Source organism: Perissodus microlepis, chromosome 4 (genome assembly GCF_051167445.1).
Source record: "Perissodus microlepis isolate ML-2025 ecotype Zambia chromosome 4, ASM5116744v1, whole genome shotgun sequence".
Lineage (NCBI taxonomy): Eukaryota > Metazoa > Chordata > Actinopteri > Cichliformes > Cichlidae > Perissodus > Perissodus microlepis.
The window spans coordinates 9,659,158-9,682,876 of record NC_140464.1 but is presented as its reverse complement, the minus strand read 5'-3'; the positions used below and the strand labels follow the sequence as shown (position 1 = coordinate 9,682,876).

At 38.5% G+C, this 23,719-nt stretch overlaps 1 protein-coding gene and 1 non-coding gene across 11 annotated transcripts in view; one reads left to right on the top strand and one right to left on the bottom strand.

The window, feature by feature from the left end:
• Nucleotides 1–4,067: 4,067 nt before the first annotated feature.
• trnat-cgu (transfer RNA threonine (anticodon CGU)) lies at nucleotides 4,068–4,139 on the bottom strand. Its single transcript has one exon. It is a non-coding gene; the product is annotated as a tRNA-Thr (tRNA).
• A 4,159-nt stretch (nucleotides 4,140–8,298) lies between these two features.
• Nucleotides 8,299–23,719, top strand: part of axin1 (axin 1) — a 30,786-nt gene continuing 15,365 nt past the window's right edge. For 2 of the 10 annotated variants that reach the window (XM_084925518.1, XM_084925509.1), the window contains exons 1-3: nucleotides 9,080–9,406; nucleotides 12,015–12,200; nucleotides 17,581–18,552. In XM_084925518.1, coding sequence (XP_084781644.1) covers nucleotides 17,657–18,552 — 896 coding nt within the window. In that variant the 5' untranslated portion in view covers nucleotides 9,080–9,406; nucleotides 12,015–12,200; nucleotides 17,581–17,656. Of the gene's footprint in view, nucleotides 8,487–9,078; nucleotides 9,407–12,014; nucleotides 12,201–14,626; nucleotides 15,013–15,310; nucleotides 15,569–17,580; nucleotides 18,553–23,719 lie in introns of those variants that run through there. The other 8 variants (XM_084925510.1, XM_084925515.1, XM_084925514.1 and 5 more) reach the window with 8 other exon arrangements.

Genomic DNA, 23,719 nt, shown 5'->3' with positions numbered 1-23,719 from the left:
AATAACACTTTTAACCATTATAAGTTTCTGAAGAACAAACATTTTATTCCGTTTCTCTTTAAAACACATTTTAGATACACTGTAAGTTTTAGGTAGTCATTACATTTAAACTGCCGAAAATAATGTTTCCTTAAGCACATACAAATGCAAAACCTGGTCTTAGCTGACCCTATATTAGCATCTTGCAGAGCAATGTGGTCCTCTTGAAGAAATCGTGCATCGACTCATAGCGTTTAAATCCCCAAAGGAGAGCTGACAGAATCTGCTCCATGCTAATTGCATTCTTTAATCAACTGTTTGGGTCCCCAACGGAGAGGCAGACAGCACGCAGTGAAGTCTGGCTTAAAGGGCGCAAAACATAAACAACAAACAAATATGTGGATATGCCTTGCTAGACTCGAGGCTATCCACATGCTATGTCAGATGATTTTGTATTCATCTAATTCAGTGATGATACTGAAGGACTTTGATTTCCATAATACAATTACCAACTGAGATCCGAATGTAAGAGCAGGTTGAATGGGTCACTTTCTCTTGCCTTCACTGTATAAAAATCTCTTTTGAAAGCAGAGTATACAGCCCACAAGGAAATCAATGTGAGCGCAGCCTCGACCTGCTGCCAGTCTGCCGCGTGTTACTGATTCCTTTGTTCTTCTTCCTCCTGTTTTACTCCTGTTATACTCCATTTGTGGTGTTTTTCTTCTTTCTAAGGCTTAAATTGCAGAGGGCAGAAAATGAATTCATGGGGATTCTATTACAGAGATGATACAGCTCTTCACATGGATTATTCACAAAAATAATAATGTTTATAATTAGGGAAAAGTAGAATCTGTAGAAATCTTAACAGTCCCTTTGTAATAACAACCTGCTACTTAAATACCATGTGTCATTATGGTATATAGGTCAGCTGTGTCATAAACCTTACTTCGAGTGTTGGTCTGCTAAATTTATTAAGCACTGTACATAATTAGGTTTAAACATGACCCAAATGGTATTTATAATCGGTTACTGAACTTCTCTAATTATAGACAAACTGCTAAAAATGAAACAAAAATATAGCTGGAGTTCTCCAAATGTCTGTATACGTAGCTATGAAACAGCAAACGTAAAAAGAGATTCATAATGTTAATGAGAAATTGACTGAAAACGAGTGAAAATCCTGTTCTTCATTGCAGATAATTTGAAGGACCAATGTGAAAAGCTGCTGTGCAAGTGTGACAGAGATGCTGCCAAATGTTTGAGAAAAGCACCTTTCATTCGGAAATATGCACTATGGCCAGATTTTCTATGTGGCCATGACCATCCTACATGCAATATTTACTGACACAATAAATACATCTTTATGTGTCTTATGTGTCTTTACTTTTAATATACGCAGCGTTACAGTAAGTCAGTCACTCTGCTTTTGCAGAAATTGTTTTAATAAAAAACACACAAAGTATTACAGTAAACGAACACCACCTATTTTGTTTCTCGACTTCCTGGATAGATATGAGAAGTCCGAGATCCTAAATCTCAGAGTCAAATAGAGGGAACAATCAAATACTCAGACCTAACAATAGTACTTTTATTTGCTAGAATGTGTTACTGAACTGTGAAGTGGAGTGCCTGCTTCATAAGGCTTAAATTGCAGAGGGCAGAAAATGAATTCATGGGGATTCTATTACAGAGATGATACAGCTCTTCACATGGATTATTCACAAAAATAATAATGTTTATAATTAGGGAAAAGTAGAATCTGTAGAAATCTTAACAGTCCCTTTGTAATAACAACCTGCTACTTAAATACCATGTGTCATTATATAAGCAACAAGTAGCTGAATTAATTCAAGTTTCAGCTTGGGGTGGCACTTTTTATATTTGGAAATACAGCCCTGACTCAGCCCTTTTAAACTAATGAATGACTGTGATTCTGTGTGAAGACGCATTTTCAAAGTATTTTCCTCCATGTTTCTCCACACAGCCTCCACCTGTGACGGAAAACTCTAGAGGGAAAAGCGATAAACATCTGTCATTAGGCAGTCCAGAGGCTATCTGAGCTTACTAAGTGTCTTGGTTGTAGTATCTTACTTACTATATTAGGATTTTAAAAGCTGTTGTGAAAGCCAAAGCTATTTTGAAGGCGTCTGATAATTGCTTTTCTGATCTCATAGGCACTAAGGTGAGACTGTGTCATTATGCGTACATGCTGGTATATGTCATCTTGGGTGACTAGTATAGATCTTGAGCTGAATCTTGAATTAAAAGCATTAAGCACAAGGTTGAAGGCAACAAATCTTAGGATGGAAAAAAGGCCCACAGCATTATATACTTGGATGGATGTAAGTAAAAACTCATCTTAGAAAATTTGTCGTAAACACGTTCCTGAAAACTTCTGCTCATAGAGTCAAAAATACATTTCCACTTCACAATCACGACAAGAAAACCCTCAAGAACCAGTGAATTTGCCATGTGATATTTTTTAGTGACCAAGGTGCTGATTTAGGACCAAGGAAGTGTAGCACTGAGTCTCAGTGATTGTAGCCAGTCTGAAAATCAGCCGCCAGTGGTGTGTTGTCGACATCACTGATGAAAGCTTTTGCAAAGCACTGCAGCATTTTCCAGTTGTTTTCCTTCTATCACCTCTCATTTCACAAAGGGTCACTTCAGCACACAGAACGTGATTGCAATGCAACATGAACCAGATATGAATCATTGATGCTGCAACACGAAGCGTTACCCAGGAAACTGCACTAGTCTACCATCAGTGGTATGTTTGCAGAGCATAAAAAATACCAATATATATTTTTGAGCTAATGAAATGTTTTTGGGGAATAAAATGTACACTTGTGATGTCATAATAGTGTTCAATAAGAAAATGTGGATCTCTGCTAGAGCTGTTTAAACACATGGGTAAATATGCAAATCTACTACCGATTTTTCCATTTCCATGTAATCTTCATCCATGGCTCTTTGCAGTTATGCCTTGCATTGAAATGAGTTCTCATGATACTGATTGCGCCAGTAATTTGATCTTATCCCAAAATTCAAATTAGAAGGTGTGATGTCTCTATACACATACACACTATACATTTTTAAAGGCTCAAAAGTAACTGGACAAGCTAATATAATCTTAAATATAAAGGGCTATATATAAGTACTCAATGACTGTCTGAAATGTAGAATCCACAGACTTGACTAAATGCTGCATTTAGTTCCTTGAGATGCTCTGCTAGGCCTTTACTCCAGCCTCCTGCAGTTGCTGCTTGTTTGTTGCTCTCTCTGCCTTTGTCTTTGGTTTTGTCTTCAGTACATGAGAACAATGTAATATTGAGTTCAGATCAAGTGACTGGCTTGACTATTGAAGAATATCCTTAGAAACTCTTGGGTTGCTTACGCGATATGTAAGTATAGTCTTTTATAATTAAGAATTTGATTGCATGACCTGCTCCCATGAACAGATGCCAAGTACCTTTTATCTGCTTGTAATGGAATTACAAAGTACCAGGTCTCATTTGTCAGTCAAATATCAAAACCTTTTTGAAAAATATGTATTTAAATTCTTAAACATTTAATACAATACTTTTGTCAATGCATTATTTGAAATAGATGAAAATATGCTCACCTCGATTGTTTCCTTTAAAATCTGCTGTGGTGATGTAAACAACATGTCCAAATATTTATGGACCTTTTATCTATATAGGAAAGAGGGTGGATTCTGAATACATTTTGTAACAAATTTAATTTAATTCTGTCTCAGAGCTGATCACAGTGCTATTTGACCAACATGTGTTTCATTGAGAATTATTGAGCAGATATGGGGTACAGAATTTCAAATTTCATAATGTTGAACTGCTATTTTAGTTTATACATGACAAAAAAAACATATTTTTTTAGTTATCAAGCTCAAGCCAAGTATTATTTGTACAGTATTTTCAATGTATGACAAGACATTAATGCAAGTATTCAACATCCTGGATTACAGTGGCTAATTTTCTAGCTATATACTATTTGAAAAATAATGAAAAAGGTCCCAAATGCAATTTCTCTCACAAAAGCTAACGTTTAAAAGTAATTAATACTACAAAAGGCACGGACGGGGTTCGAACCCGCGATCTTCGGTTTACGAGACCGACGCCTTACCACTTGGCCACCGCGCCTGCGCTGTCTTGGTCATCAAGATATCATTTAATAGTTACGAGAATAGCTGTATTTTCATTGTGAGTGTATATTCCATGACTTATTGTGGAGAGCTGCTACTTCAAGTCTTTTTCCCACGAGACAGGCGCCATTATGCTGCTGAGATAAAACATGCAATCGGTACAAATGTATTGTCGACATTTGGCCACAAGAGGACGCTGTTCTCTACTCCGTGAAAAGAAGATCGGGTTGTAATCTTTGGCAGGCAGAGGTCTCTGCTCTCCTATGACTAGTGTTAGCAACAGAGAGCTACACAGAAGGTAGGTTTGCTGTTGTTGTTACTCTTTGTTACTTTGTTACTCTTTGTTTCTGTTGAAAGCTACTAGAAATGGTGATGTTGCTACACTGCAAAACTAAAACAGTACACGATATAGAATTGAACTAATTTAAGCAATGGGATCAAGCAAAAGTAAAGATGATGTTACCTGAAGGTTTACCCTTCTTATATATAAATAATTATCTTGTTGATAAAGTTATTTTTCTAAAAACAAACAAACAAACAAACAAAAAAAAAAACTGTTATCAAACAATGTATAAAGTGTAAGTGATTTAAATAATGTCTGCAAGCTCAGGAACTCAAAAACATTGTATTTCCCAGCTTGGCCTAACAGTGGTGCTACAGAAAATGTATAATCAGAACAAATCTAAATCTAATCCAATTTTGTGCAGTCCTATTGTTTTAGTCAGTATGGAATTGACAGAGATGGACATGAATGAGAAGTAACTACAAAAACCAGTGAGCTGCTTGCAATTCGTTGCTAAGGAATACAAGGAATACAATATGCATGAAATCAGACTGCAGCTTTCCACAGTATTTCTTTGCAAAACATCAAAGATGAATGCTTGGCCGAGCTGCTTTTTATATTTTATTTTATCAGATATGCTAGAGGCTGTTTGAAAAATGAATAAGACTCATTTCCAGTGGGAATGTGTTAGTAGTGGAAACTGCAGATGTAGAGTACTCACCTTGACCTGCTTATAGCACATACAGCACTACAGACTGAAAATGGGCTTTCTGTGGAATAAAACCACACAGGTAAATTGAATTCAGAGTGCCTTGAAACGTGCCAGTTTCTTTCTGTGCTTTAGTAGACCAAAGCAGCAAACTTTCATCTAAAATAAATAGCAAAGTACTGAAAAACAAGAGTGTTACATTTATTAATATACTAATATATTTTTTCAGACTGTGAGATTTTTTTAAGTTTCTCAAGTATTTAACAGAGGTGACTGTTGAACTACAGTTCCCATCTAGGGAATTATTTGATTTGATTTGGATTGCATGCTCTTAAGATGAACTTTTATTGAGCAGACTGTAACTGTCTTACGGGCAGGTTTCTACAATAAAACCAGATAAGCATCCAGCATTGAATCAAAAGGATTTCAAACTGCTCAAAGGGCCTGTGGTTTATTTTATAGCTCATAGATTATTTTTTCCCAGGTCTGCTTTTTCAAATCATAAACCCCTGCAACATTACAACCTGAGAAATATAATATTTTCCAGTGTAAGATTACAGTGTGCATTCTTCTTTATGAAGGAAACACCAAGCATCTTACTCCCTGAGAGAATAAGTAGTATCACTGTAGCAGTCTGTTTAATTATTTATTGGTCTGTTGCTGTGAGAAATCCTATTTTGCTATGCTGCCTGTGAATGAATACTCTTTTGCCCTGAAACTATGAGAATGTTTATTTATTTATTTTTTGTGGTAAACAGACAAGATTTTTTTTCCTCTAGACTGAAGCACATTTGCTTTGTCTGAGTTCTGGTAACTGACAGTAAGTGGACAATAAATAAATATAAAAATAAATAGTCTGCACTAACCTTCTAGTTGTTTTTCTATCTCACATCTTTAAGCATTTTTATGGCAGTCACGCTAGACTGGTTTTGATAAAAAGTTGTTCATTTCATAAAAAAATAATTCCCTGTATATTCTTTCATATTGCAGAGATCACAAGTGCTAACTATGTATGCACTATGTTTAAAGTTTGCACTTGTACTTTAGCAGAAAGTATGGAATAAAAGAAAGCCAACAAATTGACAAATTCGACCGAACCAGAAAGTTATCATTCTTGTTTTGATTTGATGGATATGGTTATTAACCTTTTTTTTTTGTGGCAGAAAAGCTAATCAATTACCTTTGGTGCCTTTAAAATTAGTTTTATAGAATTAGTTTGAAGTCAATGTAAAAGTGCCTTTAGATGGTGATAGCTATGATTGCAAAAAGACTCCTGATCCTGTAAAAGTTTATCAGAAAATATTTTTTCTGTTTGGCCCGTTAAACACTTCCCTGCTGTGTTTATGCACTCAGTAACTTATTTTGTGTCACACTAAATAAAAACCTAAATCTATTTTGGAAATTTTGGTCATTCCGTGGCATTTTCTTCCCACTCTCTGGCTAAGGACTTGTTATTAACAAGCTATGGCCAATGAGCCAATGAGCAAGTGATTTGTTTCAGACACGCCTGTTCTTATCACATCTGTTTTCCTGGAAAGGCTGATCTCAAGGCTTCAAAATGGGACTTCACAAACCAATGGGTGACATCTCTGTAGCTATTTCTATCTTTTATAGTACCTTAAAAAGGGCTACATCAACACGAGTTATTTTAAAGAAAGGATTTTCTGTTTTCATTTTATCCATGAAAAATGCAAAAGAAGTGCTGTCAAGAACATTGTAGCACATCAGGTGGTCAACTGTAGAAAAGTGCTGTCGAGAATACTGTGCACAGTCTGAAGTTAAAAATGAGATAAAAGCATGCACAATCAAAGCTGATGTTGACTCTTATTTTCCTTGTCCATGCATAAAACGCTTAGAGATGTTTTCCTTAATAACCATGTACATGCAGAGCATGCACATTAGCACCACCATCAAGATAACAGACCTTCATTAATCCCTGAGGGCCTCTACTAAATGCTGTCAATACATTGCTCCTTTGACTTATCAGTAATTGCAACCATCTTTGGCTGCGTTTTGATACTTTGTAGCTGCTTCCCATCACTGGGGGTCACTGTCACAAACAAGTGGCCATGGAGAAGAGCAAAGTTATACAAAAAGCTGATGTGAAATGAAGTGTTAAAAAGAAGGAAAAGCATCCACTGTAGCCACCAAATGTGCTTTTTGCTTTTTGTGTTTCCACTGTTTGTGGTAAACTCTTCTATTCCTCCCATTTCTGTTCTGACCCAATTTTCAGTCAGTCAGCGCACGTTCATCGACTGAGCTTCATACTGTTAGTTTCTTGGAGAGCAGGATGCAAGCATGTTTGCGTAAGTTGTGTAAGTCCCTCTGCATAGGCAAATACTTATGGAAATGAACAGACATGCAGAACCATAAAATAAACTTTAGAAGTGCAGAAGTATGTTAGATTACCTCAATAAAGATAATTGTTTCCTCCGTTTTTTGGTAGAAAATCGCATAAAAAGAGCACTAACCTCTGTTAAAGCAATACACAGTACAGCTACTTGGACAGCTAAGCAGTTGGAATTTTGTTGAGAAAAAGAACAAAGTAACAAAGTGACAGTAATTTTGACAGATTTGCACAAATATGTGTTGTTGTTTTTTTAAAAAATAGAGCAACCTAAATGTAAGTTTTAAGCGTAGATAGTGTAAATTAAATGTGATGAAGTGGCAGCCAACGCTGCAGGTCTCTGCTGGTGTAGTTTGAAGGGAAAATTGGTCATTGTGCGAAGGGTACGCTGGATTTGACCCTGGTCGCAAACAGACATGCAAGTGTGAAATCCACTTGAAAGGTAAGCAACTGATTAAGCTGCATGACAAAAGCAATATCATCTCTCTTTCTCTCTCCAAATATTCCGTTCACCCACATCTCTTCTCTTTTCTTTGCATTCATTTGCTTATTAACGGGGCTGTTTCCACCGCCTTACACAGCACATACGTGTAAGTTTAAATAACAAATCCTCTCATGGCTGAAAAGCCTGCGAGACGTCTAAGAAACAATTCAGTTTGACTGAATACTTATATTTCTCCCTCTCTCTCACTCTTTTTCTTACTCTCTCTCTCTCTCTCTCTTTTTTTTAAATTTGTACAAGCAATTAGGTGCACGTCCTCATGCCTGTTGGGTCTGTTACCATAGCTACAATACCATTGTGCATGCAATCATCTGGTCCTTGTTTCCTCCAATAGGGTCGCACGGCTAAAGCTGTAATATAAAGTAAAGATGCTCATCTTTCAGCAACACACTAGTAAGAATCATTATGAGCAGAAAGTATTGTAGAGTGGCAGACAGGGGACTGCGCCCAGTCATGGCGGACAACAGAAATAAGATCCGACGAGCCAAACAGCAGGAGAGAAAGGTGAGAGCATCTACCATTTTGAAATTCAACTCCTTTCATTGTTCATTCAAAGAGTTTGGTGCAACAACAGTGACAGTAAACAATATACGGCTTTGCATTCAAGCTTTGAAAGCCAAAAAGGAGCAAAAAAGAAATGTCACTTTAAATGAAATGCATTAGCTGGACGAAAGCTGGCAGATACAGTCTTTAGACTTATAATTGCGTCCGAAGGTTCTTAAGTCAAACTGAGCTTCAGTTGGTGAGATCAAAGAATTCCAGCTGAGCTTTGCTTTAAAGGAACAATGGTGTTTGTACATTTCATATGACGGAATAGCTGAAAATAAGGGGAAGAGACCCAAAACATTAAAACAGATTTGAGACTTAAACGATCTGAATCCTGAATAAAAATACATGAATTTAATTGTAGTTACACAGATGTGGCCTAAATCAAAGAGAACCCCAAAACACATCAATCAGAACATCCAAAGAAAAGATGCATTCAGGAGCAATCATGGAGGAGCTTTGAGGCCAGGCTTGTTGAAATCAAAGGCCTGAGAGCAGAAATATGTTACGTGAGCTATCCATATAATTCAGAGAAAAATAAATGCGGTCAGTTCAACTGCAGCTTGGAAAAGGACAACAGCCAATGCAGCATGTTCAAGCTGCTCCCCTACTGGGCGGCCCATGAGCCTGTCGATATGGTGGTTTGATGTTGGATGGAAAATAAGAACCCCCCCACAACAAACAGAGGGCTGGAACAGAGAGACTGGAACAGAGAAAGAGAGGGTAGAAAGGGAAGAACCATCGACAGATGGACTCTGTTGTGATTAAAGATGGCGGCTGTCTTTACTGCAGACTATGAAGGACTATACTCGATGCCTAGAAAAGCCGTGGGAGTAGTCTGCGATTCAGCACAACAAAACCAAGAAGCACACAGTAAGGTAAACCAGCAGGTCTAATGTTTGCTTTGGAATCTGTGAGGATGAAAATTGGTGTTACATTCCTTTGTCTTGTGTATCGTTCCCTTACGTCTGTTACCGTCTTTCATGTCTGTGCCGTACTGTTTTGTTGTGTCAGCCCTCTCATCAAAAGCAAAGCACATCATCTGATTTGACCAGTGAGTGTGTATCGGATGACCAGACAAGTGAAGACCACGATAGATTGAACACTTAAATTAATTTGGATTTCTTCCAGCCGGCAGATGTCTGGCAATGTATTTTCGCCATTTGGTACATGGTTCTGCATGCATGTCTTTGGTATTATATCACCATGGGAAATGTAGGCCTTTTAATAAGATTTTTTTTCCCTTTTTCTGGGAATATGGTGCTCTGCAAGCTATAATATCCTGCAAAATAAACTCAAGTCTGCAAATTGCTCAATCCTCTGTGGCTAATCCATTCCAAGACTTGTTAGTCATGATCTATTCAGCCTGGACAAAGGATATCAGCAGGACATCAGAATACATTTTCTGACAGTCTTTTGATATTATTCTTTGGATCATTTCCAGAACTTAAAACAAATACAGAAAAGCTTTAATATTCGTTCGTCATATCAACGGTTTTGAATGTTTTTAGTCCATAAGCCCCGCGATTGCTTTACATTATAGTTTTGAGAGCTTTGAAAGATGCATTGTCCTCTTCGTTGTTTCTTTTATACTTCTTAACTTTTGGCAAACTCTTTGAAGACAGCCAGCTTGAAAAATCTTTATTGTGTGCACTGAAAATGGGAGCTTCCATTTAAATATCTTAATGTGGCTTTGTTCATCAGAGAGTCTTCAGCAGAGATAAGCCTGTTTCAGCCAAAGCCTACAAAAGAGCCTAAATCCACACTGACAGGTGGAACAAAAGAATGCATAAAGAGCTGAACTGGGAGACATTAAGTTGTCCTCTGGTAATGCTTAACTACAGCAGTAATTTGAGAATATTTTAAAATATGAGAACAATTTTTAAAAGGTAGCTTTCTAGGGTTGTGAAAAAAAAAATCCCCCCTGCAAAGTACAGAATAGTGAATATGCATTTTTAGAATTTAGTATGAAGGATAGGTACATGCATAAAGGAATTAAGAATAAAATGTAAAATCTTCTCCTTAAAGGTTTTATACAAGTGTGTTTCCATAACAATTCTGACACAAAGTGCTTGTTTTACAAAAGGTTTGCTGATTTTAGTGAAAACTTGTTCACACTTCAGAGTTAGGCACAGAGAAGCCTCTTCTATTGTTCCTCTGTGCACTAAGCAGCTTGGCTGGGCCAGTTGCTTGAGGGTTATTTATTTGTAGTTAAAAAGAAAGGGAAGAGCATTGTTTTTGTACAAATTTCACACCCAGCTGTTTCAAACTATCAAAGAGGTCCAGTTTGAAAAGCCTTCTGGTTACAGGACTTCTTGAGCTTATGTTTTTAAACCTTTTCACTGTTGCAGTTATTTACAGTTTGTGGTGTTATGTTTTGGACAGCATGCCAAAAGAGGTCAAAGTGTGAATTTGTCTTTTATGATAAAGCACACTTATTTTTAGGGACAGTTCTATGCAAAAAGGCACATTTTATTTCTTGTTAATTGCTGAAGGTAAAAGCAGATAACTGACTTCTGGGAACCATCAAATCTGTTAATTTTGGGGACTTTAACCTGCTCTTATTTACTTTAACTGTAATATGAGAAATCTCTCTCTGATTACTCACAGACACCTCCTGTACAATCAGAAGTTGTGCAACCAAAACTGGCACACAGATACCTCTTGGGCATCTGAAGGTTCTTATCTATATCAGATGTAATGATGTCATCATATCATCTTAGCCTGTTGCAAAGTTGCAAGACAATGTGACGACATCATTACATGTGGTATAGATAAGAACCTTGAGATGCTCAAGAGGTATCTGTGTGCCAATTGTGGTTGCACAACTCCTGACTGTATAAGAGGAGTTTGTACAAACGGAGAGATTTATTTACGGTAAGATTGTTATTCATCTTTGAACTAAAGGTGGCAGCAGGGCTAAGGCCGGGTTAGAGAGGATGCTATTTTGTGCATGGTTTGCCTGCTTCTTGATTCTTTGATCTACTCCTGTACTTTCCTCAGTGTCAACTTGTGTCATTGGTTTTTGTAGTGCAACAGATCCTACTTGGGTGGTGACTAAGAAAACAGATCTCAAATTATCTCAGGAGGGATTGAATGACTCTTCTCTCCAATCATTAAACTGTAAAAAGTTGAGCTTTTTAATTCAATTCAGTTTTATTTATAGGGCACCAAATCACAACGCCTCAAGGCACTTTATAATCTAAAGTAAAGACCCTACAACTTTATAGTTTTTTACAATTTTAAACTATCGGTGTACTGGACTGGGTCATTGTGTTGGGCATGAGGCCACCCTACCCCAGTGTTAGGAGCTTTAGCTTTGTTTTTTCAAGAATATTTCGAATATAGATCAGTAATGGTTTTGGTTTCAGATATATTGCAGCAGAAACATCTTCAAATGAAAATGTAACTGTTCCATAATGTTGAACTCCTACATTTTTTCAGTTATGTAGGAACTAGTCTTAACCAACATTTCTTTCTTTTCAGAAGAAAATGGATGGCAATGGCAAACCGTTATGGCAACATTCTGCTTCATCCAGGACTTTCCATTTCACGGGGGTGAGAAGGGCTTTACCTTTACAGAAGAAATGTGCGTTGAGTAACAATACAATGGAATCTTCAATAAAAGGATGCACTACTGGAGGATGCGTGAGGAAGTCAATCAAACTCAAGGTAATGCAGGTGGATTTGCTTGCAGATCTGCCTTTTCTCCATCTGTGCGTTCACCAAATATAAACATGTAGACCCAGAACCTGTTGACCCTTGGAGGAGAAAATTTCCAGTTAACACTACAAAGGAGTATACTACAAAAGAAGTTTGACATAGCAACACTTCCTTTGTGCTAGCTGGCTTGACTAAACCTGAAACTCTCAGTCAGTGATAAGGTGTATCTTTCAACTTTCTCTGTTAAACTTGGTTTTCCGGTTCAGGCTTTGTGTGTCCTGACATAAAAGGAGGCGTTTCACTCGCCATATGACTTTTCTTTGTCACAAAATGATTCCAATCGTAGACATTATCAGGTCATGATGATTCAAAAAAATCTGACAAAAAGTACAACACTACTGGAAATAAGCAAAGAGAGTAATACTGCAACAAGAGTGTTAAAATAAAGATTTTGACTGGAGTTCATGTATTTATTTTAAAGCTGATTGCACTCTTGGTGCTGCTGGTTGTTTTTAATTGGATTTTTAACTGGAGCTTGGAAACTTTAGATTAGATACAAGTAACATCACATGTTACTATTCCAAGTAGCCCACTAAAGGGGATATTAAATTAGCTTTAGTAATGTACGCCTTAGCAAGTTGCTCATGTAAACTCATCATAGCTCGCTAACCCATTGATCTTGCTTCATAGTATGCTCTCAAGTCTCCAAAAACAGGTACAAAACGCAAGAACCCATAACAAGGCAACATGATAACAATAAAAAAACAAATAAAATATACAATAAATTTAAAAAATGGTATGCAAACCCTAGGATAAAATGATTAATTTGTCAATTAAAATAAGCACATAAATATGTTCTTATGTGGGAAGATTCCAGAGTCTGGTGGCAGAGAATGGTTGCCTTTAGATTATAGACAAGACGAAGAGAAATTGTTGGGATGACCTTAAGGAGCAAAATATGGAATTAAAAAACCTGTAATATTTTTGTGCAGCTGATTCATGAAGGGCTTTAACAATTAAAATGTTTAAAATCAGTTCCTTATTTCACAGCTGGCCAGTGATTAAAAGCAAAAGTGATGTGTTGTCTTATACTACTATAAGACTATAATACTATAGCCTGGCCAGTGCAAGATTTTTAAGGCCAATACTGATATACGGTCATTTACAAATACAATCAGCCATTTTTTTCTTTCAAACATAAACAGATTTGCCTATCATTTGGTAGGAGTAGTTATTCACGAGTCCTTATTTAGATAACATGACAATGCTTGATTATTGTCACAGCAAGTCATGGATTACTTGTGTACACTCTGTTTACACTCTGCCCGACTCTGCTCGGACAAACTGGTTGTTATGATTGGGATATTCCAAACAAGTGTTGCCAACTGGGAAGTTACACAGTGCCCCCTGGCTGACAGACTATGCAACATCTCCCATCTTATATTCATCGGCCATTACAAATTCTGATATCGATATGTCACGAATATGTGCAGGGATTTACAGTTAACCAGCTGAGGGGTGATAAAGGTTTGGATAACTATTTCTATTAGCACTTGTAGTTCGTAAGAAGCTGTTCTTCACAACATTAACTGTTTGATTGTTAAAAGCTAAGAATGAATCCATAAAAACATCAAGATTTAAACTACAGATCTACATATGTGACTAGAAGACCAAATTATTTTTGTTTCACTCAAAGAAGGTACCAGTTAAAAAATTGACAGTGCTGGAATTATTCTGATTTGCTTTTGGAAGAAACAACAATAACACAGAGTAACTGATGCTATAAAGAGAGAACTGTCAGGGTACTTAAAATGCTTAAACTGCTTCTGCACAAAATCAATTTTGCCTCGAGGAGGCTGCAGTGCATTGGGCCTTTTTCATGTTTTATGTTGCCCGCATAAATATTGTAAGAACTACAGTTCACACTTGAAAGGTTTCCAGGTTTGAGCCGGTGTTTGGAGTGATACGTTGAGACAAAGTGTGAAATGTTTGTGTTCTTGTTGTATACACTGTATCCTGTTATCCTACTCTAGTTTTTTTTTTTAATGATTTCATGTAATTACTTACTAATCAAAAACAATATGTTATTATAGTGTCCCACTAGCTTTACATCTTAGGCTCAGTAAAACAGTGTGACAGCTGAGGAATTCAAATGACACAATCAGTCAGCAGCTGCACATTGGCTATTGTAAACTGCTTATTATATTTGTTAATTCATGCATTTCAGTTTTCTTCATGAAGACACTCGAACAAGATCTCTTTATCCCAGTTGCTTTAAAAATACTTGCAAAAATTGCGAGCCAGGAAACATTACATTTACACAGAAAATGTACCATATTTTTTTTGTGTCATGAATAATGAGGCCAGCCAGATTCATTGTTTTCACACTATTAGTATGTTAAAGTTTAGCTGATGGCCTCATCATTATGTGTTATGTACCGGTACGTTTGATGTCTGCTTTATCAGATGTTCTAGCGAAACTTCCTGGTGGTAAAAGTTTATGATAAAGGCTGCCTGAATGCAGCACATAACAGGAAGAGTAAACCCTTGCTGATTTTAACTGATCAAAGCGGCTCTTGTAGAGTAATCAGTAAAGTCATCTGGTGCAGTCTGTGGTTGGAATGAAACCTGCAGACTCTCTGACTCCGAAACAAGTGGTTGCCCAACCTGCTCTGAAGTGTAGTCTACTCTTGCTGATAAGTGCTACTCATTCCCTGAAGAAGTTCTTTAGTGACTTTTGTGGATACATTCTGAGTCTGTGTCATGGTTTCTGCCTGGCAAGACACACTCTGACAAAATAAGGCTCCTCAAATCCATTAAGGTAAACATTTGAGCATTTTTGAATCTTTATATATACCAGGGATTAAAAATCAGGGCAACGCTGACATCACAGGTTATCATACTGGCTGTAGATCTGATGTGAACAACAAAAAAAGGCTTTTCAGCTTAATGTGCACAGTGATGCTGATGTATGTAGCAGTTAATCAGTCGTATTGCACTGCGGTTTTATTTTAGGTTGACTTTTTAAATGTATTGTTATGTCGTATTTCTGTGCATTATGCATGAATTTTCATGTATTTCACCACTTGAAAGAGAGAGAGAGGGGAGGAGGAGGCGGGTGGAGAGGAAAAATCGGTGTACCACATGTACCGAAGCTTAACACCGGCAGTTTGTGAAGTGAACGGGCGAGGCGCTGTGCATCATCTCCTGTAGCCTCAGCTCCATACAGACAGTGAGAGACAGCCATGGAGAGGCGGAGAGCGGACTGCTTTCTTTGTTATTTTTAAACTCTTGCAATTCGCAACAATGACACTGTCGGCTGGGACTCGTGTCGGTCCGATAGCCCGATGCACTCGCAAGCAGAAAGATTTTCACCGGTTAAGTATATGTCACTTTTTTAATGGCTCCCCCCTTGCTCAGAGATTGGGATTGCGGTAATCGGGGGGGAAATATACCATCGCTTTGCTTTGCTGATTGTAAATGTGTTCGGAAATGGTTGCTGGGATTCCCTCTGTGTCCTCTGACGGTAGGGGAAATGTTTACGGGTGCTTATGCTGTGTGTTTAGTTTAGCAGCTGTTAGCGGGTACACCACAGATATTATTAGTGTGACAAAGTTGTGCACTTGTCGGTCGGCTGCTGATAGGCCTGGCTCGCTATCTCCCTCTGTGTGTGTGTGTGTGTGTGTGTGGAGTTTGTTTCTGGCTCCCCTCCCCCACTCGCTGTCGTTCTGCTCATTCTGGAGAGGCCAAGACATGGATGTGATGAGAGGCTCACTTCAAAGGAACAACCCAACTGACACGGTTTCAGAAAAAAGGGGTTATTTTTTCCCCCTGTTTTAACTCGACTCTGACCGGCGGAAATTGTATGGAATCCCTTCTAAATATACCTCCGCCGGAGCCGCACACCTGAGAGCACAGAAGCGTTCATTTATATACTAATACGCGGATGCTTCGTCTTTACAGGTAGCAGCAGTTTGCCCGGGTGATTTATTCCTACCAGCATCGTTAATAGGCCTGAAACGCTCGTTTTCTTGGAGGGGAGGGCTAATTTTCATTCCAGCACATCTGGCCTGATGCACAGTGCACGTGCTGCTCACACTTCAGGGCTCTGCAGCGAGCAGAGCCGCTGCTGCCAGTTTTGTCTTCATACAGCCTTTGTTCAATCAGAAAGAAAAGATTTGTATCAGTACTGGACCAGACAAGAGAGTGGGTGTGCCCTAAAGGGAAGGGTGATCTTGCTAGAGTAAACCCACCTGTCATTTGTTCTGAAATCATAATTTGGCAACATTTATATTTAATCCTATTAGTCAACAAGTAGGCTGCACTGGGATTTCGATTGGGAAGTGATTTAGGCTGAAGTCAGGGCTATTTGCGTTCAGCTTCTCTACCCGTAATTTGGATCTGCTTGCAGCTGTCAAGAAGTAGTGGCTGCTGCTGTGGATATGTGAATTTAAAGGGTCAGCTGTGGCTGCATTAGACCTTAAATTGAATCCTGACACAGTATCTGGGAAGCTTAGCCATAAGCTAAGCAGTCCGTACTGCGTAGAGGTGGAGATCCGGGCTCTACGGTGTTGTTCCTCAGCAAAAAAGCAGCACACTTGGTTATTACACAAAGACTAAGATGTGTCCTTGATCCCTAAAATCATTTGATACACCATCCCAGGTCCTTCCCTAACACCAGGGGGTATCATATAAAACGAGAATATGGCATAAGGATGTAGAATGTGTCATTTGCAGTACTGCTATGTCAGCTAGTGGGAAATAGACTTGGGCTGCTTCATTATCAATTTAATTTTGTAAACCCCAAGTGAATTTTCACCCTTCCAATACTAATTTGAATGAAACTGGAATAGATGTGTGAACTAATGATATGCATTTGCTACACTGTATTCATACTGCTGTCTAGTAAAAATATGCCTCTAGACTTTCGGCGCATATTAAAGGCCTAATAGCTGTAGATTTTGATTTCTGCTCAGGTTTGCAGATTGTATGTCGAATATCTGATCCTAGCGCATGAATGCTTTTCTTTCACTTTATGCTTTTATGATTATGAAGTACCGCTGTACTGATTTTTACTGTGGCTGTGTTATTGGACATGACTCAAATGTGAGATCAATGTGCTTTAGGGCTTTAGAGTAGTTTTCAAAAGCTGACACAGAAATAAGTGATATTTATTTACCTGCTTTAAAAAATCTGGCAAAACAAAAAGAAAAAGCCCAAAAACCAGATTGGTATTCTATTGATTGTGAATTTCTCAGTGTGGAATAAATTGTATTGTAAAAACCTCAGAGCAATGTTACACTGTTAGTGCCTTGTCACTGAGTAGCAAAAGACTGCCTTTCTATGACGTGTTGAAGCTGCATCTCATTATAAATTTTCCTCCTTGCAGGAGTTCTTTTGCAGTGGCATAAGTAGAACTCTGGATCGAATAGTTGTGCAGTGTGGGCTCTACGGGGACGTGGTATATGGATGCTGGGACTATGAGCATAAGCGACAAACGGGGCTACTTAGCAGACCTAGGAGGCAGCTTCACTGAGGATGCTCCCAGACCTCCTGTCCCCGGTGAAGAAGGAGAGCTCATATGCAGTGATGGTCGCCAGCACAGCAACCTCGGCTTCTCCTCGAAGAATGAGAGCCTCAAATGTGAGCCGTCTGTGGCTACACCCAGGCGATCTGACTTGGACCTGGGTTACGAGCCGGAGGGCAGCGCTTCGCCAACACCACCCTACTTAAAGTGGGCGGAATCTCTTCATTCTCTCCTGGATGACCAGGATGGCATCCTGCTGTTTAGGACGTTCCTCAAGCAAGAGGAATGTGCAGATATGTTGGACTTCTGGTTTGCCTGCAGTGGTTTTCGGAAACTTGAAGCCAGTGAGGTTACTGAGGAGAAGAAGGTGAAACTGGCAAAGCTGATATATAAAAAATACATCCTGGACAACAATGGGATTGTCTCTAGACAGATCAAACCAGCTACAAAGTCCTTCATCAGAGACTGTGTGATGAAGCTTCACATTGATCCTGCCATGTTTGATCAGGCTCAGACTGAAATACAGACTATGATGGAGGAAAATACCTATCCATTATTCCTTAAATCTGACCTATATTTGGAATACACACGGACAGGGGGTGAAAGCCCAAAGTTGTACAGTGACCAGAGCTCGGTTTCTGGCAATGGAACGGGGCTATCGAGCTATTTACCACCTTTAAAGGAGTATGAGGAATGGAGATGCGACCAAGGACCAGAGGAGCTGCCTGAGTGTGACCCCACGCCAAGCAGCCGTCTGACTCAGAAGCTGCTGATGGAGACGGCACAGCAACGAGTTGCCAACAGCACAAGATTCCAGGACAGTCACGAGTACAGGTAAATCCTCCGAGCAATCAAAAAAGCTTCACTTCAGTTTTAGCTGCACAGCATTTCTCTGAAAACTGCTGAATTAGAAAAATAAAAAAGCCCTGAAACTGCACACCAGCACTTGGGCTGATGTGACTGTGAGTGTAGCTCAGGAGATGGCAAAGACTGTGTGTGAAGAGAGTTTTAAGTATTTGCACTTATGGTGGTGAACAAATCTCAGAAGATAATAAGGCTGCATTACCGACTGTTTGGAGGTTGCAGCAGAAATCTCTGTGGTGCTTGTGAGGGCGCTCTAATAATCATGTGTTTTGTTTAGGCACTGGAACAGACTTTCTATTGAAAGAGTTAAACAATGATTTTGTTTAAGGAGGAGTTCTCCTGAAATCATTGACCCTGGAGTTTGTAATCTTTGCCTTCCCTTTCCTCTGTATATGAGGGCTCCATAATAAAATATTGCAAAAATCATGTTTGACTATTTAGTCTAGAGCTCCCAAACGTTTTTTTACTGTTAGCCAGGGCTGTTAATAGATCCTTAAAGTAGGGATCCTTTTTGAATTTTAATTCACAAAAATATTAAAATCTTCACAACAATATGACATGTTGGAATGCACAATCCTATATGATCTTTTTTTCAGTTTACACATCTGCTGCAAGCTTTCAGTACATTAAGTGGTCAATAGTGCAGCTTAAAGTCAAAGAAAATATGCTAATAAAAAGTGGAATGTGTTATGTAGAATTGGGACAAAGTTCATTTTTTGTATTCTGAAGCACATCAGCTGCATACCCATGTCCAGGTCTACAAAGTCTTGGCTTTTTAGCGCCAGTCAAGTGTTGAGTCCAGGTGTACTGTTTTGTGTTTGCCTGTCATGCTCCTGCACATGCTCTTGTTGTTCACAGTATTTATTCCAGCGCTGATATTTCTGATTGCATTGTTAACAGCTGAACAGACCTGGTGGTTTATTAAATTACCTATAGCTATGTGCTGTTATATTTGGTAATGTCTGCTAGGGCTGTTCGATATAACGATATATATCGGATGACGATATAAAAACGTCTATCGTTTCATTTTATGCTATCGTTTGTTTCGTGGTGTCGCAAAATAAACTGTTTACGGCAATATTTTTTCATCGTTTTGATGGTCACTGTAGTGGCTATATTAATTTCTTAAAGTTCTCTCTTTCTCTTATATTTTATATAACCACACTATGACGGACAAGCGCCTGTTTTTATGGTTGTCGTTAGCAACAATGATGGTAACAGCATCGCGTGTCCGCATGTTTATGTTCCACATAAACCTTTCACAATAAAGCTCAAGATCCTGTTGAGACTTTTCAAAATACACTGAATCACGTGAAAGAGCAGATTATTTACGGATGAGAATTAAAAAAGAGCCGCCAGGTGCTAAAAAATAAACCTTAGACTCAAACGTTAGAACAGGCTTTCCCCCGCAGCACGCTGTGTAATAAATACTCACAAAGAAAACGGCGGCCTTTACAACTTTTTTCTAAAAATGTATAGTTTCATGCTTTGGTTAAAACACTCGACTCCAGCTACATGACGCGCAGCTGGAAACACTTCCCGCAAGACGAGCTGCCCGAGATTCACAGAATTTACAGAAAATGTTACATTTTTGTGATTTATATCGTTATCGGGATGATAGAATTCTTATATCGGGATATGAGATTTTGGTCATATCGCACAGCCCTAATGTCTGTATGAGTGAACTGGAAATGCCCCAGAAGACCAAGTCTGATTAATCAAACAAGACAACTCTTCACTGATGCAATACTTGGATTTCTTTCTTATTCTTTTTTTGTATAGGCTGGTAATCTTTTCCTTGATTTTTAAATATGCATAATAGTGATAATAATTAATAGCTCTGAGCTGTATGAAGGGAAAGAAAACTTTGGTTTAGGGTTTGTTAGAATGTCCTGGATATATGTGGGTAGATCTCAGTGATATTTTATGCATGGAACCTTTCCAACATACAGCAGTCGAGAGACTGGCAGAAAGAAGTGATATTTTATTGGCTTTGGTAGGTTCTGAGTATTTAGACCAGGATCTAGATGATTCTAAGGCAAAGGAAATTATAATCCTGTTAAATTAAAAAAAAGCAGTTTAGAAACAGAAACTTTGTTACAAGGGCTGATAGGAAGTCAACTTCTAAAACTTAGTGTGAACTAAGGTTACGACTTCAGCAGAGGGTTAAGGACTCTTGCAGTAAAAATGTCCAACAGAAGCATGTTTGGTGTACGTCACTGTTGAAATCTCACAAGGAGCACTTGTAGCATTGTTCGGTTATTGCTACAACGTAAATAGCTACATTGTAAGACTTTAACGCAATTGCCTAATTTGCTGTTATGTATAATTTTCAATTTGCATCACTGTCAGACTACAAAAATGTTGCCATGTTTGACCTCTGTTCCTGCAGTAGCAGCGGTAAGATGGTGGGGACAGGAATTTACATCAGCTGACGAACATAGAATACCTTACAGATAGAAAGTTCTCTGTTGCAGCAATATTGAACACAGCCCTGTACTATGTATCTGTGACTGAAAAAATCCCGATAATCATTTGGTCAGTTAAATAGCGTGAGCATGACTACTACCCTTTCTTTCCAAATTCATTCACTGTGGGCACCTAGGCTCTTACTAGCTGATATCTGCAGATTGCAGAATGCAAAAGGCTCTGTTGGAGGATATAAATGTTTGAAATCTTATCCAAAATATAGAAAGGAACAAAAAAAAAAAGCTTCTGCCGCAGGCATTTCAGGCATTTGCTGGTGAAAATCTACACGGCAACTGATAAAGAGGTTTTAAGTTGTGATTGAAACACAGTTGTGAGCTTATTTCCACATCATTATTTCAGCAATCAAGCATTTGGCCAGAATTACAAAAAAGCATTTCATTTTTAAAGCATCACCCATTGGGTTTTTGTGAAACTAAATTTTACAGCAGTTTTGTCAGATCTCTTCAGAGACAGGCAACAAGAGACATTAAATAGTCTTTCAGAACAGCTTTAAGAAATGAGATGACTTGAAAGAGAATAGCCTTTAATTAATGTTTTGGGAGATTTTTGCAATGTGAACAAGTCAGATTTGTTCTCATTAAAGTTAAAGTTATATTTCAAAGGCACGACTTTACTATATTTGTTATTTTAATGAAAGTTGTTGTTGCCTCTGAGTAATATTAAAAGCCACCCCACAACAATCACCAGGCTTAAGTAGAGTTGAGTTGCACATGGAGTAATAATATTAGTCACAATTTTTATATTGTGTAAGTTAGATAGAGATACTGAGATACTGTATTGCATTTTTCAAGTTAAAATCTTGAACTGCCAGTGCCACCCATGCTTTCTTCCTGGCTGGCAAAGAATGCTGAAATGCACGTTTCGAGAGCTATACCTGAATGTATCGAAGAGACGAGTGTTCAGTGTTCGGTGACAGAGATGGTTTGATACGACTAATGGCCCTACGCTCATTATCGCGAGTGTCGTGCGCTGATTTTGACGTAGCTTCGTGTGTTGCATGCCAAAATCTTTGTGGTGCTTCAGCCAGTCAGGTCGTGTACCTCGCCATTTTTGTAACCGGGCGCCGAAGCTGGGTTGAAGACACGAGTGTACGATCGTGTCGGGTTTTTTACGGCCACTTTAATGATATTCCAGCACAGAAGCTCAGAGACTTACAGATATACAGAGGAAGATTTTGCAACTTTTTGAAAACTTGAGAATTTGTGAATTTGCGAAAAAGTCAAATCTTTGCTTCTGGTTTTGGCTTATTTTCCTTGTATATCAGTATTTATGTGCCAGTATTATCTGAGTTGCGACACCTATCATTCAGGAGAATACTGCAATTTGAGACAATGTTACAGTGGCGAGAAAAGCGACAATTGGGCCGGAAATACTCTGGCCTTAAAGAAAGCATCTATGTATCCAGTGAATGACCATCATTGAACAGAGGTGGTGGGTTAAGAAACCAGTAAACAGATAACACCTTTTCTTCTTTCAGTTGTATCAAAAATGTTACCACATACTCCACAATTACCAGTTTAAAGGTTTTGATAGAATGCAATTTTTATACTTGTACTAGCCCTTTGCTAACCTGGCGTTCTAATTATTCATAATTATAACATATTTATAAGCTAAATGTTAATGAAGTTGAGTGCAGTGATTTTGTTTTGAACTCTGGCCCCTCTGTACTCTTAACAAGGAAAAAAGGACTTCAGGAAATTGCAATTTGAAAAGAAAGTATTGATGTCTTGCATGTATAATTAATTTATAGAAAGGTTTTCTAAAAATGTAAAAGGTTTTAAAAGAAGTTTCCCTAAATTTCATTAAATCTATGAGGAAAAATTGCATCTGGATGTGTCTGACATTTGACTGTCCAATACTCTGGTATTGAATTTGAAGAGTATGGCATGATGGTGCAGCAGTCAGCACTGTTGCCTCAGAGCAATAAGATCCCTGATCAGGCCATCTGGAGTTTACATGTTCTCCAAGTTCCTGTGTTCTCCCAAAGTACTCCAGCTTCCCCCGACTATCCAAAAGCATGCACGTAAGGTGATCCTATAATTGTCCGTAGGTGTGAATGTGAGCGTGAATGGTCATCTCTGTGTTCCTGCTGTGGACTGGTGGTCTGTCCAGGTTGTACCCTGCCTTTTGCCCTATGACAGCTGGAATTGGCCCCAATGCCCTGTGACTCTGATTTGAGCCACAGGGCACACAGGGCATTTGAGTCACAGGGTATTTTACATGCTGAAATGCTATCAAAAATGCTGTTGCTAGCCTCTCTTGCTCTCTGTTGCTCTTACTTTACTCTGGTTGTGAGCCTGTTTGTGTAAGCCATGCCAAAGAGATAGAAGTGCGAGTGACAGGATATTACAGCAGCAAAAAAATAAATAAAAAAGATAAAAACCTTTTACACTGTATGAACAAACAGAGTCACTCATAACTCGCAGTTAATGGCTGTTTATGGCCTTTGAAGCCTCTGCTTCCTTGTGCCAGACATTTTTCAGATATGAATCACTGGCAGTCAGGTGGCACGAGGGGTCAGGAGGGGTCAGGGGATTGATATAAACTAGTATTAGGCTCACTGTCAAACTGTCAAAACACTGTATAGTATTTGCAAATGACCTAAGTTGTGTATAATTAGTGGGCCTATATGAACTTAAATCCAATC